Source organism: Podarcis tiliguerta (genome assembly GCF_965153285.1).
Source record: "Podarcis tiliguerta genome assembly, chromosome: 8".
NCBI classification, from domain to species: domain Eukaryota; kingdom Metazoa; phylum Chordata; class Lepidosauria; order Squamata; family Lacertidae; genus Podarcis; species Podarcis tiliguerta.
This window is the reverse complement of record NC_139541.1, coordinates 15,113,748-15,129,800: the sequence shown is the minus strand read 5'-3', so window position 1 is coordinate 15,129,800 and position 16,053 is coordinate 15,113,748. Positions and strand designations below refer to the sequence as shown.

Sequence of the window (16,053 nt, the reverse complement as noted above, 5' to 3'; positions counted from 1 at the left end):
GATTGAACCTGGGACCTTTTGCATGGATGCCATATGTTCTGCTACTGAATTATGGTCCTTATCAGGTCAGGCTCCAGAGGTTGTTGTAATTGGGCATTTTCCTGTGGCCCCAAGATGGGCAAAGAACCCAAAGGCTCATCAGCAAATCCCTCCTTAGTCTTCTGAAGTGCTGAAAAGACTTTGAAATTAGTGTGGAAGAAGTATTGGTTTGCACATTCTGCATCAAGGGGGCTCAATGAAGTTTCCTTATTCAGGGGCTCCTGGAATTTTGGATCTTGCAGTAGTTCTCACTATGGTTATTGCTCCATTCCCCTCAAGCTCTCTCTTTCCTCTTGTTTCCTCTCATTTTTCTGGACTCTCTCCATGTAGATCTTTCCTCAGAGGCCATCAGCTCTGTTTGATGAGTCTTTTGACGCATTTGCTCTTGAGCAGGTTTGTGCAGGTGGAGAAAACAGATGCTTAAGTAGAGATTTCTGCCTATGGAATTAGAAAATAGACACTGATCCTTCTTCCCTTTCCCTTCCCATCCATCCTGATACTCTTGTTGCTTGTGGTCGGCCTTTTCCTCATTCTGAACCCTCCAGTCCTTAGAGTTCTCATAGTTTCGTTTTATGCTGTAAGGTGGCATATTTTAGCTGCGGAAGTCTTGGAACACTAGTTAATGAACTAGAGTTACTGGCATCTTGAGTGTTTGTCTTTGTTGTTCTCTGTCTCGTGTTTTGTTTTGTTGTTGTTTTGACATTTTGTGTTTTTCCTCTTCATTTGTGCTTGCTGGCCTTCCACTGGCTAGATTTTCACTCCAAGGCCATGTGACTTGCTTGCTGATTCCAATGGGTTATTTTCACCAAAGAAGGTTGGTTTAGTGCTTGTTGTAGCTCCTTAGAGTCTATGAAGAGTGTTCGCTGGGTGTCAATGTCCATTTTTCTGTGTTTTGTTTTTGTTCTGATGTTCTGTGTTTTTCCCCTTTGTCTGTGCTTGCTGGCATTCCATTGGCTAGATTTTCACTCCAAGGCCATGTGACTTGTTTGCTGATTCCAGTGGGGTATTTTCCCCAAAGAAGGTTGGTTTAGTGATGGTAGCAACTCTCTTAGGTTCCAGTAAGAGTGTTAGCCGTCTAGCAAAGTACCTAGATTTTTTCCTCTTATGGCTTGGAAGCATGGGGTACAAGTGCCCCCTTCTTCACATACAACACAGAATAAAAGCTTCCAGATAGTCTAACCTTCTCTATAATGTATCCTGTGGTAGAAATTCCTCATGTTTTCCCTTGACAAAATCTGAGGCTCAGAGACTGTGGTCAGCAAATAGATTTGTTTGGAGGCACCTCACTCTGAAATGCAAGCTATGTTGATATGCTCACTTTCCATCCCGTTCTCATTCTTTATTTCTCTTTATCTCTTTCCACACACATGAAATTTCTATTTCTGGGCAAGTGGAGCAGGAGGACAAACTTGGGTTGGTGGCTAGTGGATCAAGAAGAAGCTCTCCAGGGCCTGATTTTTTTTTTTTAGTGGTTGCCAGTTACTAACCCTTGTTAAGAAAAAAAAAAAGTATATATATACTGAGTAGATCTTCCAATTTAATGTTTCTTAGCTGGCTGACAGGCTGGCAGGCATTTCTGCCTGTTTCTGTACTGAAATAGTTTGCATCTGTTGAAGAAATGACTTGTCTTCTCCCAAGGGGAGAGAGGTTAATTTGAAGTTGCATTTGGACCTTGAAGCTGCTGTGTTGCCTTTTTAAAGAAGTTGTACAGGGGGGAAGAGAGGCCCTGATCTTTAAGTTAATTGCTTTTCCTCATTTCAGACACCTCACCTTGTCAACCTCAACGAAGATCCCCTCATGTCAGAGTGCCTACTTTACTACATCAAAGATGGCATAACCAGGTGAGAGGCAACACTGCTTTTAGTCAGATGGCTGCCACCTTGAGTCCCTCTCTTCTCTCCCAAAGCAAATCCAGTCATATTAAGCTCTTGAGTGTCAGACAGAGCACGTACTTAATTACCCATGTCCTTGTTTACATGCATGGGATTAACATTTAATTGTCAGATTTGGAGTTGCAGGAGCTTTTAACCAAGCGGAATATTGCCAGGGGAGCTTGGAAGAGGAAGAGCAGACTGATTGTCTTAGCTGGGCATTTTGATCCTAAAGCTGGAGTGGAGCAGCAGGGTGGGGAAGGATACTGCCATTATAATTAGCATAGTCTTACCTTGCAATACCTGCTTCAGCTTCACCATGGGTAGTGAGGACGGCTGAAAACAGAGAATCTCAGGCTAAGCCAGAAAATAAAATCCATCTGAAATTACGCAGTGATCATCAGGTCATTGGTCCACAGGGTTGGCCCTACTCTAAGGCAGAGTGAGGCAGCCATCTGAGGCAGCAGGGGCTTGCAGGGAGGAGGAAGTGACTGGCAGCAAGGTTTTGGAAGAGGGCAGAGCTGTGTATGACATGCACAAGCTTCTATGTTTATTGCAGATTCCTATGTCTATATTTTTTAAAGCTATAAGGAATTTAAACAATCTTATTTGCTGGACTCAGGGTTGGCCAGGCAGATGCTGAACGGCGTCAAGACATCGTTCTCAGCGGGGCTCACATCAAAGAGGAGCACTGTATTTTCCGGAGCGAGAGAAACCATAATGGTGATGGTGAGACAGCATCTTGCTTATTGGTTAAATATCGCTCTGCTGCTCTGCCCTGTGTTGTTACTTATATTGGTACTTGCCATCTTCTTGCTCTTTATAGATAAGCTAGATATTCTTTGGACTTCTGATTAGCTGAACTCTGCCCTTTTTTGGATTATGTAGCTAAACTCCACCCTGGTTTTGCCCTGGCTTGTTTGGAAGGATTTTAAGAGGCATTCCTGCGGAAATCCTGGAATATGCATATTCTTCTCTGTGGGAAAGACTTCTCTCCCCTGTCCTTCCCACAACATAAGACCATAAGGAGGGCCCTGCTGGAGCAGGCTAATGGCCCATCTTGTCCAGCATCTTGGTCTCCCATTGTCCAACCGGATACCTTTTGGAAATGACCAGAGCACAGCAACGGTCCTCTTCCCTGCTGTGATTCCCAGCAGCTGTTATTGAGGCATGCTGCCTCCAAGAGCAAAGGCAGAACATAGCCATCAGGGCTAGTAGCCATTGTAAACACTTACAACGTCTTTATAGGCCCTACATAGGAGCTTGGAGAAGTTCTCTGGAGTCAGGTTCTCCAATTTCTCCCATTGGTAAAACAGTGATGTGAGTATTCTTTATTCCTGTTCTAGTGATTGTTACCCTGGAACCTGGTGAACGGTCTGAAACCTATGTCAACGGCAAGAGAGTGGTGCAACCTGTCCAGCTGCGCTCAGGTAAAGACGTTGGAATTTGTTACTCTGTCTTTGTTTTTTTTTAAGTGTCTTGAAAACTGTGTGGCTCCATGAAAGAAACACAGGAAGCTGTTTTATCCAATAGTCATTGGCCCATCTAGCCCCATATTGTCTTTTCCAACTTGAAGCCCATCATCCCTGACCATGGGCTATGAAAGCTGGGGCTGGTGGGAATTGTAGTTCAGCAGTATCTGAAAGGTATCACTTTGGCTACCCCTGGCCTTCTCTGGCAATGGCTGTCCAACAGAGGTTTTTCCCATGAGATGCCAAGGATTCTACTAAGAACCCTTTGAATGCAGAACGTGTGCTCTACTATATTGCTTTGGACTCTTCCCATAAGTCTGTCGTCTTTTCTTTGAGTTAGGGTTTTAGGATTTCTGGCTTTGACTGTCCTTGGGAATTCATTGCCTGGGGATAACATGGCTGAACAAATCCCAGCTAGCTCTCTCTCGTTAAAAAGCAAAAAACAAAAACCCTTTAGGTCATAATCTTTTTATTGCCCGTCCAGGAAATCGTATTATTATGGGCAAAAACCACGTGTTCCGCTTCAACCATCCTGAGCAAGCACGGGCTGAAAGGGAAAAGACTCCATCAGCAGAGACTCCCTCAGAACCAGTAGATTGGACTTTTGCTCAGAGGGAATTGCTGGAGAAACAAGGAATTGATATGAAACAGGAGATGGAGAAAAGGTAATGCATTTTTTCATGACATTGAACAAGTTACCATTCATCCCTCCATCCATCTTACTGAAGTGCTGTTCTCTTCTGCTTAACTGTTGTAGAGCATCATCCTTTAATATTGGTACAACTTTCATATGCAATTCTTTTTAGTTGGAATGTTAGCTGTGAAGTGAAATTGCTTATGAAAAGGCTCCTGAGTAGTTTTCGGTTAACCTTTGTTTGGTGCTTACTTCAGAAGGTTTTGCAGAGTGGCTCATGACAACATTTTGTTTTGTGGAGAGATGCTTCTTTGTTGCTAAAATGGAGCACTGGTCATAATATATTTAGCTTGTTGCAGGATTCTGGTTTCTGCAGAAGTTTTTGTGTTTCCCCACAATATTACTGATCAGCTGGCAAAGTTCCTGTAGTCCTTTTAAAGTGCCCCGCTACCTAGAAGTGTGTTTCTGCACACACCCACACCAGGAAATTCTTAGGTGGGGCAAATGGGTGCTCTTAGGTGGGGGGTGCATCTGCTGTCCCCACCCTGACTATTGCCGTGCTCCAGTGGGTACCCTCAGGGGCTCAGGCTCCAGTCTCAGGAGGTACAAGCATCTTAGCAAAACACTCACCAAGGAAGGTGGGGTTGCAGCTGCAGTGCAGTTGAACCAAACCGAGGTCAAGCATGGAGAATCAGTCTAGGTCCAAAATGTGGTCCAGCAGCATGGTCAGGCAAGAGTTCAAGGGCAGTATCACAAAGAGTTCAGTCAAGATGCCCCATAGCAGGACAGGCAGACTAGGGACCTGAGACCTTCATTGTTTCCAACAACTGGATGGTTCCATTGGGAGCCCTTACATACTCTGGCCTCCTAGACCACAAGTGCTGTTATGGAAGGGATTGCTTATATGGAGACCCCATTGCTCACAAGCTGCATGTTATGTTGTTTTTTGGCCCAGACCTTTTTGGTGTTGGGGCTCCTGAGGTGGGAGGTGGGGGTTCCAACACCTCCTCTGGGGACAGCTACAAGGGTTCTTCAGCAGAACTTCTTTTCTTCCCCACAAGGGTATCCTCAGCACTGATCTCAGGGGACCTTCTCCTCAAGGTTCTCAACCTGAGAGGTTTCTGGTTCGTTCTCTGAGGACTCGGTGTCAGGTAGCCAGTCCAGGCTAGGCACAACCACCACAGTCCCAGGTTGTATTAGGCTGACCAGGTGTCTGACTTCTCTCCCCAGACTTCAAGAAATGGAGATTCTGTACAAGAAGGAAAAAGAGGAAGCAGATCTTTTGTTGGAGCAGCAGAGGCTGGTAGGTGTCAATATTTCCTAGCTGTCCTTGCAGAAATCAACATGCTAAACTTCCAGGAAATGTGATCAGATTGACTCTTCCCACTGTTAGTTGCCCTTTGCTTCTCACGTGCTACTTTGGCTTCAGATGCCTGGGGGCATACCATAAAGTGCATGGATCTCATCCTCAAGTAGATGTTGAATCTAAACAGGTACAATGTGCCAACATCCTGGTTCCTTAACAGGTCAGAAGGAAGGCTTGTATTTTGCATTGTTACAGCCCCCCTCCCCCAATCAAATCTGAAATGGCTTTTTTGATGGTCTTGCCTGTTATGGTTGCCCTGGAGGGTTGCTTTAGTTTTCTCTTGGATCAACACCAAGTACTAATTCTATGCTGCTGAGGAGAGCCTTCCAGATGCATTGGTGTGCCAAGGATTTTTCACACGTGATGTCCAAAACTGTTGCTGCAACTCTGCATGTTTTTTAACCTTCCTCCCCTGCCTTGCATGGAGTGTGGCTCCCCAGCAAGGGTGTTGTTTGATGCACATAGCAGTGTGTGGTTATGGGAAAAGGCGAAAGAGTTTTTGGTACTAGCAAATCACTTACACGTAGCTAAAAGACTGCAGGTTTTCTGGGGCAAAGCAAGCAGAAGTGAGGATGGTTGCTAGGGAGGAAGCAGGCTTCTCCCACTTTAGCATCCTGGTGCAGGAAATGAGGGATAGGGCACCTTCATCCAATCAATGTAAAGTGAATCTCTAAAAGAACCATATTCCCATTTTGGATGGGTCAGGAAACTAAGTTGACTGGGTATACTCCTGGGCAGGGGTTTAGATCACAAATGGGAACCTATTGTGGTCCATCAATGTCTGGAGGAGCACCAGGTTCTACATCCCTGGTCTGGATGTCTAGTGGCAGGCAGTGAGATCTGTCCCTGCATCTGAAACTATGAATGAAGGTAGTAGCTGGCTGGAAATTTATTTACTCAATTTCTGTACTGTAGTCTAACAAAATGTTCCCAAGGCTGATTTTACTTTTTAATAAAGTGAAGACAATTTAAAAAAAAATACTTAAAGTGTTTTAATAAAGTGGATCAGATTCATTTGTTTCTAGTCATTAGACCATTACAAACAAAGGTTTTAACAGTATAAATAGTGGAATAAGTCAGAAATGGAAATTAACCTGGAAATTAACAAATACCATGAACAAACTTAGAGTTTGTGTTCATGGACTAGAGTTTTCATTCCTCCTTCTTCCCTTTGCAGCTGCCTGCACCTTCCCAAAGACTGCTCCTGAGAGTTGGAGGATCCTTGGGAATGGTGTGAGATATGTGGTGCAGAGGGCAGCAGATGGAGGGGTAGAGTTGGCTGCAGTCACCCCCTCTCTTTCTGTGGACAGAGGAGCAACTTAGACTCAGAACTAATAAAAGCATGTTTCCCATTATATCCCAGATCTGGGAAGGAGGAAGTGGGGTAGGAATAAAATGTGTTTTCACTAGTCTCCAATGGTAACCAATGCAGACTTTTTCAGAATTGGCAAAATATGCCCTTAAAGGCTTGTACCTGTTAACAAGTGTGCAGTGGCATTTTGTATTTGTTGAAGTTTCCAGATTGTTTTCAAAGGGAGCCCCATGTAGAGTGTATGGAGGTCACCGGGCATTACTGATGGGTGCTGGGGTCTCCCTATCTTTCAAAAGAGGAAGGCTTCAGGAGGGTCCTAGTCAGACAAGAGTGCAAGAGCTAATACTGATGAGGGCAGATCAAACAGGGCTAGTGGAATAATCCATAGTCACTAATCAAATGTTCCAGATTTGGGTTTGACCTGACACAGAAGGGGTTAGGTAGGATCACAGGATAATCCAGGGAGCAGACGTGCAGCTCAGTGGTAGCTGTGAGGTCCTGCAGGGTGTGGAGCTTGGCTTTCAAAGCCAGGGTAAAGGGAGCCATTTAAGGGTTGTCTGTAGCATCTGCACACAAATGACAATAATCTTCGAGACTTGGAAGCTTTGGCCCGTCCTCATTCACAGATAAAGGCAGACCAAATAGCAGTCTGTAAACAGTGATGACTGGTGCCCATTAGGATAGGTAGGGCAGAAGGCCGAGAGACCAACAGGGGGTGGAACCAAAACCAGTGAGAGGCAGAGTTACCACCTGACTGGTCATAAATCAGAAGACGGGCAAGTAGGGGCAGGCTGAAGTTAGTGAGATGCTCACCATAGAAATATTGCAAGTGTCCTTAGTCTAGTATTGTGGCTATAATAGTTCACATTTAAAACTGCCCGTTCCAAGTGTGTTAAACTGGTATGTGGATGAGAAAGGGATATATTTTGCAAAAGAACTGATAAAAGCACAAACGGATTTCTGAGCATTCGCTTATGGCAAAAATCAATGTAATGTTGTTTCCTACTAAAGAATAATCACAACATGCACTAAAAATGTTACATAGAAGGCACAATATGTTTGAAATGTTAAGGAAAAAATCAGTGCTGGGCTGGACAGTTTTATCTGCTTTCCTAAAATAAAAATCCAGGTATGTTAAGTTTTGATGTAATCAGTATAATCTTCCATGTAGGAAGGTTGCATTGAAGCCAACCCTCAAATTTGGTAGTAGGAATGAGGCTTCCTCTTTTTCACTCCTCAGCTTTGTTGAATTGGTTTCTTAACATAATTGGTTGAGTCTCTTCATAATGGAATTTGATGGGCGAGATCAGCAACCCTCCTTTATATTAGCAAATAGCAAATTTTGTGTATGTGCCATAAAATACAGAGGTGACAGTTCTAATGATGTCAACAAGCCCCTTTCCCCGCCCTTTCTGGACACAGCCTTGAAATTAGCATGTGGTGTGAATTCTGTTTGGGTATCTTCCATTTCCACTGCAGTATGATGGACGGTTTCTTTACAATCAAGGGATTGTATTATTTAATAGTAGAGTTATTGCTGTGGGTGGATAGATGTTCCTCATGGTTCCCTAGTGGGTGGGGATCTGTGAATGACCTGAGAATCAGCTAGGCAGCATGTTTAAAATACAGTTTTACTGTACCTTGGAAGTTGAACAGAATCTGTTCTGGAAGTCCGTTTGACTTCCAAAATGTTCGAAAACTAAACTGTGGCTTCAGATTGGCTGCAGGAACCTCCTGCAGCCAATCAGAAGCCGCGGAAGCCCCATCAGATGTTCGGGTTCCAAAAGAACGTTTGCAAACTGGAATAATCACTTCCGGGTTTGTGGCATTCGAGAGCCAAAATGTCCGAGTTCCAGGGCATTTGGGATCCAAGGTACCGCTGTACCCTCAACTTCTTGGTAGCACGGTAGCTAATTCTGATTCCTTATTGTCTAAGCAGGCCCTGGAAAACATCTGAGTTAAAAGAACCCTGAACCACTAGCTCAAATAAATGGGCATTCCTCTCAGAACAGCATGAAAAGCTTTGTTTGTTTGAGACGACTTAGGAAAGCCATTTCTTAAGTCTTCGCAATCTTAAGGAGTGATGTCATTTTAAAAACATAGCAAGCTTGTGTTAACAACGAACCAAAAGCTGAACTAGCAATTAGTAAATTTGCAAGAGGCTCGGTGATAAAATATGGGATAAACTTTTGTGGGCATCGAAATAACACAGGCTTTGTGTGGAGTTTAGTGCTTCATATACCGTTTTAGGATGATTAAAGCTCATAAGCATTTTCAAAGCAACGTTGTCAGTGGGAAATGGAAAAGACCCTTTTGGAATGTGGTGGCTAGACCTCTTGCTTGTAGCAGGTTCTCCTGGGAGCCTGAAGTATCCTCACCCGTTGTAGTGGCACTTACATGACTTCTAACCCCCATCCCTAGTGGCTGCTGCTGATTCCACCCCCCCCCCCATTTTTTTTTACCTTCTAACACTTCTCTGGCTGCTTTTCTAGTAGAACGGACTGTCCACCTGCGTGTTCCTGCACCACGTTTACAGCATTTACTAACCAATGTTAACTCAACTTAACCTTGGCTGTTCGTCTGATCATTCTGCAATGACTGTTGGGTCCACTCACCATGAAGGAAAGATCGCTTCAAATATATATACATTTATACTAGATTAACTCGTCAGCAGTAACCAAGGCAAAAATGTGCGATTGAACTTTTGCACGTCTTTCTAGCATGAGTAAAGTGTTCCTTCCACCTTCCTACCAGGTACTTGGTTTTAGTTTTTTTCAACAGTGTCATCTGGATTTGAAAGTCTTTGAATATTCCATGATGATTAGAGTCGAATTTTCCATGAAATCTAGATGTGGCTGGATTTAATGAAACTACCGGAGCACCTTTAGGATAAAGAGTCCAGCAACATAAGCCTGAAATCTTAAGTTAGACTTTTCACAACATTTATTCTGTTTGATTCCCGCCCGCCCCCCCTTCCCTGCAAAATGATTTGTTTAGTTTTTAGTTACTTTTTGTTGTTGAGCATTTTCATTCCTTCCCCCATTTTAATTTTGGTTATTTTGGGGCCACTTCTCAATTTTTGTTTTCCAAAGGATGCAGACTCTGATAGTGGGGATGACTCGGACAAGCGGTCTTGCGAGGAGAGCTGGAGGCTGATCACTTCCCTGAGAGAGAAGCTGCCCCCCAGCAAGTTGCAAACCATAGTTAAAAAATGTGGCCTCCCCAGCAGTGGGAAGAAACGAGAGCCTATTAAAATGTATCAGATACCTCAACGCCGACGCCTTAGCAAAGACTCCCGGTGGGTTACCGTCTCAGACCTGAAGATCCAGGCTGTGAAGGAGATCTGCTATGAGGTGGCCCTCAATGACTTCCGGCATACGCGCCAAGAGATTGAGGCCTTGGCCATTGTGAAGATGAAAGAGCTTTGTGCCATGTATGGGAAGAAAGACCCCAATGAACGTGACTCATGGCGAGCCGTCGCCCGAGACGTTTGGGACACTGTGGGGGTTGGTGATGAGAAGATTGAAGACGTGCTGCTCAATGGGAAGGGCATTGCTGATGTGGACGACCTAAAGGTGCACATCGATAAACTTGAAGACATCTTGCAAGAGGTGAAGAAGCAAAACAACATGAAGGATGAGGAGATAAAAGTCCTTCGAAACAAAATGCTCAAAATGGAGAAGGTTTTGCCCCTGATCAGCTCCCAAGAACCAAAGGGCCAGGCAGCCGTGGCGGCCACAAAAATGAAAGAGCAACCCAATGTCCCCAAGAAGGTGAATGCTGAGGGAAGCGTGAGAACTGATGAGACAGATGCCCACATGAATGATGGCCGTGTCTCCCAGTTAATGGAGGAGGACCCGGCCTTCAGGCGTGGGCGGCTGCGCTGGATGAGGCAAGAGCAAATCCGTTTTAAGAACCTACAGCAGCAGGAAATAGCCAAACAGCTTCGCCGGCAGAACATGCCTCACCGGTTCATCCCACCCGAGAACCGCAAACCCCGCTTCCCGTTCAAGAGCAACCCCAAACACAGAAACTCATGGAGCCCGGGCACACATATAATTATTACGGAGGATGAAGTGATTGAAGTGAGGGTTCCAAAGGAGGAGGAGAAGAAGAAAGAGGAAATTGGGGAGAACAAAGACCCGTGCGGTAAAGCCCCCCTTCCCAAGGACCCCCAGCAGCTTTGGTGTGCGTACGGTCCCCAGAGGAGTCAGGATAATATCCAGATCAAGAGGCAGCCCTTGAACGCTCAACCTCAGCCAAGCCATCTGCAGCCAGAAACATCCACTCAGCTCCGCTGGAGAAGCAATTCTCTCAATGGGCAGCAGAAAGGGCTGCGTCGCCAGACATCTGACTCATCAGAATCGTTGCCCTCTTACGGTGGACTCCACAATCAAGACCTGCAGACTTTCCAGCAGAAGCGCCACATGCATCAGCACCGCCAGTCCTATTGCAATTATGGCAGTGGAGGGGTGAATCCAGAGAGCAACGTAGCCTGCGGTCGTGCAAGACAGACTGATCAGCCTAACCACTATAACCAGTTTGTGACCCCTCCACGGATGAGGCGACAATTCTCTGCACCTAACCTCAAAGCTAGCCGAGAAACAACTGTCTGAGTCACTGGAGAGTTGAGGAGGGAGAGCGGTGCTGATCCTGGGAGGTGGCGTTGGTGGTTGCTGTAGCTATACCTACCCTGAGTTTCAAATGATCATGTTTAGCAAATGAGTGGTTTTATATGCAAAGCACAAACATTTTCTACCTATCTATTATTGCCTGTGAAACATGTTAGAATTGTGGAATATTGATGATTGATAACCCTTACCTTAGGAGCTTTGGGAAGTTGCCTTCATTTTATTTTATGGGGATACCTTTTTTATATATATATTAAAAACTTGAAGCCTTTCTGGAATACCTATAGGGCTAATCTCTCCTTTGGACAATCAACAAAAGCAAATCTACTATGTAGTGTTTGAATGTCATCTGTAAAAGCTTCAAGGCAACAATTTAGGAGTCTGACCCTTGAATCTCAAGTTGTACTCAGATTCCTTGTTTTGGTTTTCCATCTTTTCAGTTCATCTTGTTCAAATTCACCCATAAAACTTCCGGTTTGGGGCTGATAAGAGAACACAGTTAATCTCTGGCCCTTCCTTCTCTGTGCCTTCAGGAAATAAAACACTGACATGTGCAGTCCTTCTTGTAGAGTCCTCCAAACTCTCATCTTCTTGCAGAGTGCTTTTTAAAAAATCGCATTCATTCTTAGCTTAGGTAGACATTACAGGGGCAGCCAAAAGCTGCCTAAATGAAGTTGCTTGCCCAATTCTGCATGCTGCCTTTAAGCGATGTGATGGGTGTACAGCTGCAGCATCTTCCTCTTCCAATTCACATAGGTCTTTAATACGTTATAACTTAAAAGACAAGGGTAAGGATAGGGCCCTCTTGGACGTTATTGGATTTCAACTCCCATCAGCCCCAGTCCCAAGCTGGCCAGTGGTCCAGTGATGATGAGCATTGTAGCCCATCAACATTTGGAGGGCTCAGGATCCCCATCCCTGGACTTGCAGGGGGATTTTGATTGTTTTTTCCCCACTTACTCTGTGGGGGCACAACTCCACAGTGAACTTGAAATCCTTCTGACTCCCAAGAAGCCCTGGCAGTCATTTTGTGGGGGTGAGTAATTTTGTGTTGGCTGCTTAGCTCCCCAAAATGACTAGGTCTCTCCAGATTTGTTTCAGGAGTTTATTATGGCAGTTCAGCCAGTTTACATTTGATGCACAAGCAGGACTCTCAAGTGTGGCAGAATGGAAATTTCTGCCTTTTACCTCCTGCGACGACCGCTCTAGGTCTGATTACACCACTGGTCAGGACCCACTACCTGATCTCGCGGTGGGTCACGAAAACCAGAACTAAGATACAGGTCCCCAAATGCATGTTTGGGTTAAACAATGCAGACTGACTCCACATGTATTGGTTTCAAAGAGAGAATATGTTTCTGTAGACAAAGCCCCCCGACAATTTTCTTTTTCTGAGCCAGAGATCACAGTTAAGTTTCCAGTATAAAAGATGTCACGGAGCAGGGGAGTTGAAAAAAACTAAAATTTGAAAGTCTTGTGCTTATTGAAATTCCTCAATTAAATTATGTGTCCTTTTAATTTACCCCTTTTCTCGCTGCTCCAGGTTTTTAAACATATCTGGGGACCTGAGCCTTTTATCTGCCTCATTTCCATAGCTGTTTATCCTGTGAGTTCTCTTGTCCGAGGAGCAATTTGTGCTTCATAAACCATGCCACCAGTTTTTTTTTTAAATTGGAACTCTCTTATCTGGAACAGCATTTCAATTGAAAAGCTGCCTATTTAATTCTAGCTAGGAAATGAGCACAATGCAGTGACTGACTAGCAGAGTCCAGTTACGGCACAGGATGCAGGCAATCCATAAAGCTTTGTAAGAGGACATTACAATCATATTTTTAAAAGAAAATAATTCTATCCCCCCCTTCATTTCTGTGATAAATGCTGTGCAGACCCCGTAAAGAGAAATAGGATGAGAATTTGTGGGTCTTCGGACTAAGTTATGCTTCACACATTGATGCATGTAACTGTCTCCCAATGTTATCTTTAAATGAAAAGCAGCCTTGGGAGGCTGGGGTCGGGAGTGGAGGGGTACGAGGCTTCTTAACTCTTGCCCCAACAACTGTTTTCCTACTTGGTCATCCTTCCCCAAGCTGCTTTTCTATGTGGAGGGGGAAAGCAGATGGGGAGATTAGCTGCAGAAAACCAGCTGATGGGTAATGAATTACCAACAGGTTGCTGAAAGTTCTGGAGTTGAACTGTCAACTCCAGAAGATGCTTGGGGGAGGGTGTTAACACCTACAGAAAAGCCGTCCTGGGGTGGGGAGAGTTCCACACACTGCTGCCATCCCTAACAGTTAACTTGTCTGTATAACTACTCAGAAGCAAATCCCACTGAGTTACATGAGACTTGGCCTAAAGCAGACATTTCATGCTCCAAGGACAAAAAGGTATTCCAGTCTGCATTGAGAGAGCTTCTGTTATTACACTAGTGTTATTAACAAGTTAGGAGCTGTGTGATTTAGACAGAGCTGAACTAAGAGTTCCCAGGGCCTCCAAAATATGCTTTTATATTGCCTTAAAGCAGCGTTTGCCAACCTGGTGCCCTTCATATGCTTTCAACTTGCACTGGTGGTGAAGGCTGCATTAAAGTTGGGGAGAGCGTTGAAGGTGGGTGGGTGGTGAGGCCTCCTCTTTACTGTTTTTATCTGCTATTCGGCAACTTCTTTCTGACTGGGCTTAATCAAGAAATCTGTCCAAAGTTAGAGGGAGAGGATCTTTTGCATGTTTGAACGTAGGTTCAAGCAGATCAGTCCATTCACTCTTGCCTTTATATATATCGTAAAAATGTGTTTGCCTTTTGAAATAGTTTTGAAAGCTACAAGAGGTGTGAACTTTGGTTATCATTACTGTAAAGGAGGAAATGACTCTTCCGGTGAAGTGATAGGATTTTGAAAACCTGTCCATTTATTATTGCTTTCCCCCCCAAAAAGAAAGGGGTTTTAATTTTTTTTAAAAAGCAAAACTCTGCATTTTGTGAAAAGCAGAACTGCTTGTGCATTTTAACAAGTGCTTTCAATAAATGATGAAATACTCTTGTAAGTCTTGTGTTGTCTTGGTTGGGATCTTAAAAGCATTTGCTTTCTTTTTAGAAGCCCTGTTAGGGGGCAGGAGGTTTCCTTTGAAATGAAACAACATGGAGAAAGGTAGATGGAACTTCCTCCCCATCCGCTTGGCCCCTTCAATGTGGAGGGGTGTCCCATGACATTGATGGGCAGCAAATCAATGCACAGTTACCTTGTCCTGCGTTGAACTGAAACAAACCTAAACTGTCCCGTGCAGGGCTCAGGCTGCATAGTAAAGGGGAACAGAGCTTAGATGTTGCTTCAGCATCAGTTATCCTTCAACTGAGCCTTATCAGCAGTTCTGTGTCAATTGTTAAGCTCCACCTTGATTAAAACTGCCTCCTCGTTTAAAGGGGTCCATCCTGCTCCAGTATTCTTGCTCCAGTGAAGTGGCGTGTATCCTACTAAAGTCCTTTTCTGACTAGATCCATTGAAACTATGGGACTAAGTTAGTCATTAGTGGGTTATGTCTAATTACTTCATACTCATTGTGTTGGAGTCATTGTTTCTATTGACCTTGGTGGATTGTCATCAGGAACTGATCAACACATTACAAAGAACCTAGAAATCAGTCCCAGGCAATAGATTTCTGAATTGTTGTTACTTTCCCTATTTTTACAAATTCTAAAAGCTTCTAAAAGCTTCATCTGCGTGGTAAACAAAGATGGGGGAGGGGGAGAGATTTAGCATAGCAGTTGGCCAACTGTGCTGGCAGATTACATGTAGCATTTCAGGGTGGGGTTGTAGTTGTTTGTATGTGTAGGGTGGGAGAACTTTTAAAAATATCATACCCACCCCTGTCAAAATACCCTTGCACCCTCTGCATAATATATTGGTCTTCTCTGAGTTGTAAGGGGTGGACTGGGAGTTGTTGTCTAATATGTGGGAAAGGGTCAGATCTGCCCCAGAATTGACAGGTGTGGGGTGCTTTTGTAAGCCCAATGGTGTGTTTGGGGAAAGGGATTTTGCTCAGTGGTTAGAGCATCTCTGCATCCAGAGAAGGTCCCCAGTTTAATTCCTAGCATCTCCAAGTAGGGCTGCAAGAGAGCTCCATTTGAAATGCTGGATAACTGCTGCCCGTCAGTGCAGACAACACTGAGCTAGATGGAGCAACTCAGTGTAACGCGGTTCCCTGTGGGTTGAATCCATCCAAGTCCTCCTTAGAGCAGACCCACTGAAATTAATGGTTCTAATCATTTCCATTAATTTTAATGTGCCTTCTGTGAGCAGGATTAACATCTGATACTTCCCTATGTTCCTTTGTATGCAGGCTGTAACCAAATCTCACAAATGAACAGAACCAGTTTAAATATCAAAACCAGGGTCCCCTTCACCCTTTTTGAAAGAAGCTGGGCTAATTACCTTAAATACATAATACATAAATCATCCAGACTTTCAGCTAAGCTTTCTGTCGTCTCATCCTGCCATGCAAACATTTGTGGGCTATGTACTATTTTCCATCTTCGTTTGCCTCAGAGAAGCCAAGCAAACCCGTTAGATTAACTATCGAGCGTTGCCAGGAAACAGGCTTACCTTACCAGGCTATTTCCTTCCATTGATGAAATGTTGCCTGCCTTTTTTGTTGGGAGTCTGGGAAATCAAACCTCCCCTCCTCTGTGCCCTTTTTGTTATTAATAGCTTAGAGCTGTTTCTGTATGCAAAGTATGTG

The 16,053-nt window shown here is 44.3% G+C and overlaps 1 protein-coding gene across 15 annotated transcripts in view; it reads left to right on the top strand.

Moving 5' to 3' along the window:
* The window catches only part of KIF1B (kinesin family member 1B), a 128,595-nt gene that overhangs the window by 72,084 nt on the left and 40,458 nt on the right, over positions 1-16,053 (top strand). For 13 of the 15 annotated variants that reach the window (XM_083453645.1, XM_083453639.1, XM_083453647.1 and 10 more), the window contains 5 exons: positions 1,801-1,880; positions 2,533-2,639; positions 3,257-3,340; positions 3,867-4,047; positions 5,247-5,319. In XM_083453645.1, the coding sequence (XP_083309771.1) occupies positions 1,801-1,880; positions 2,533-2,639; positions 3,257-3,340; positions 3,867-4,047; positions 5,247-5,319 (525 nt within the window). Of the gene's footprint in view, positions 1-1,800; positions 1,881-2,532; positions 2,640-3,256; positions 3,341-3,866; positions 4,048-5,246; positions 5,320-9,786; positions 14,362-16,053 lie in introns of those variants that run through there. The other 2 variants (XR_014514445.1, XM_083453644.1) reach the window with 2 other exon arrangements.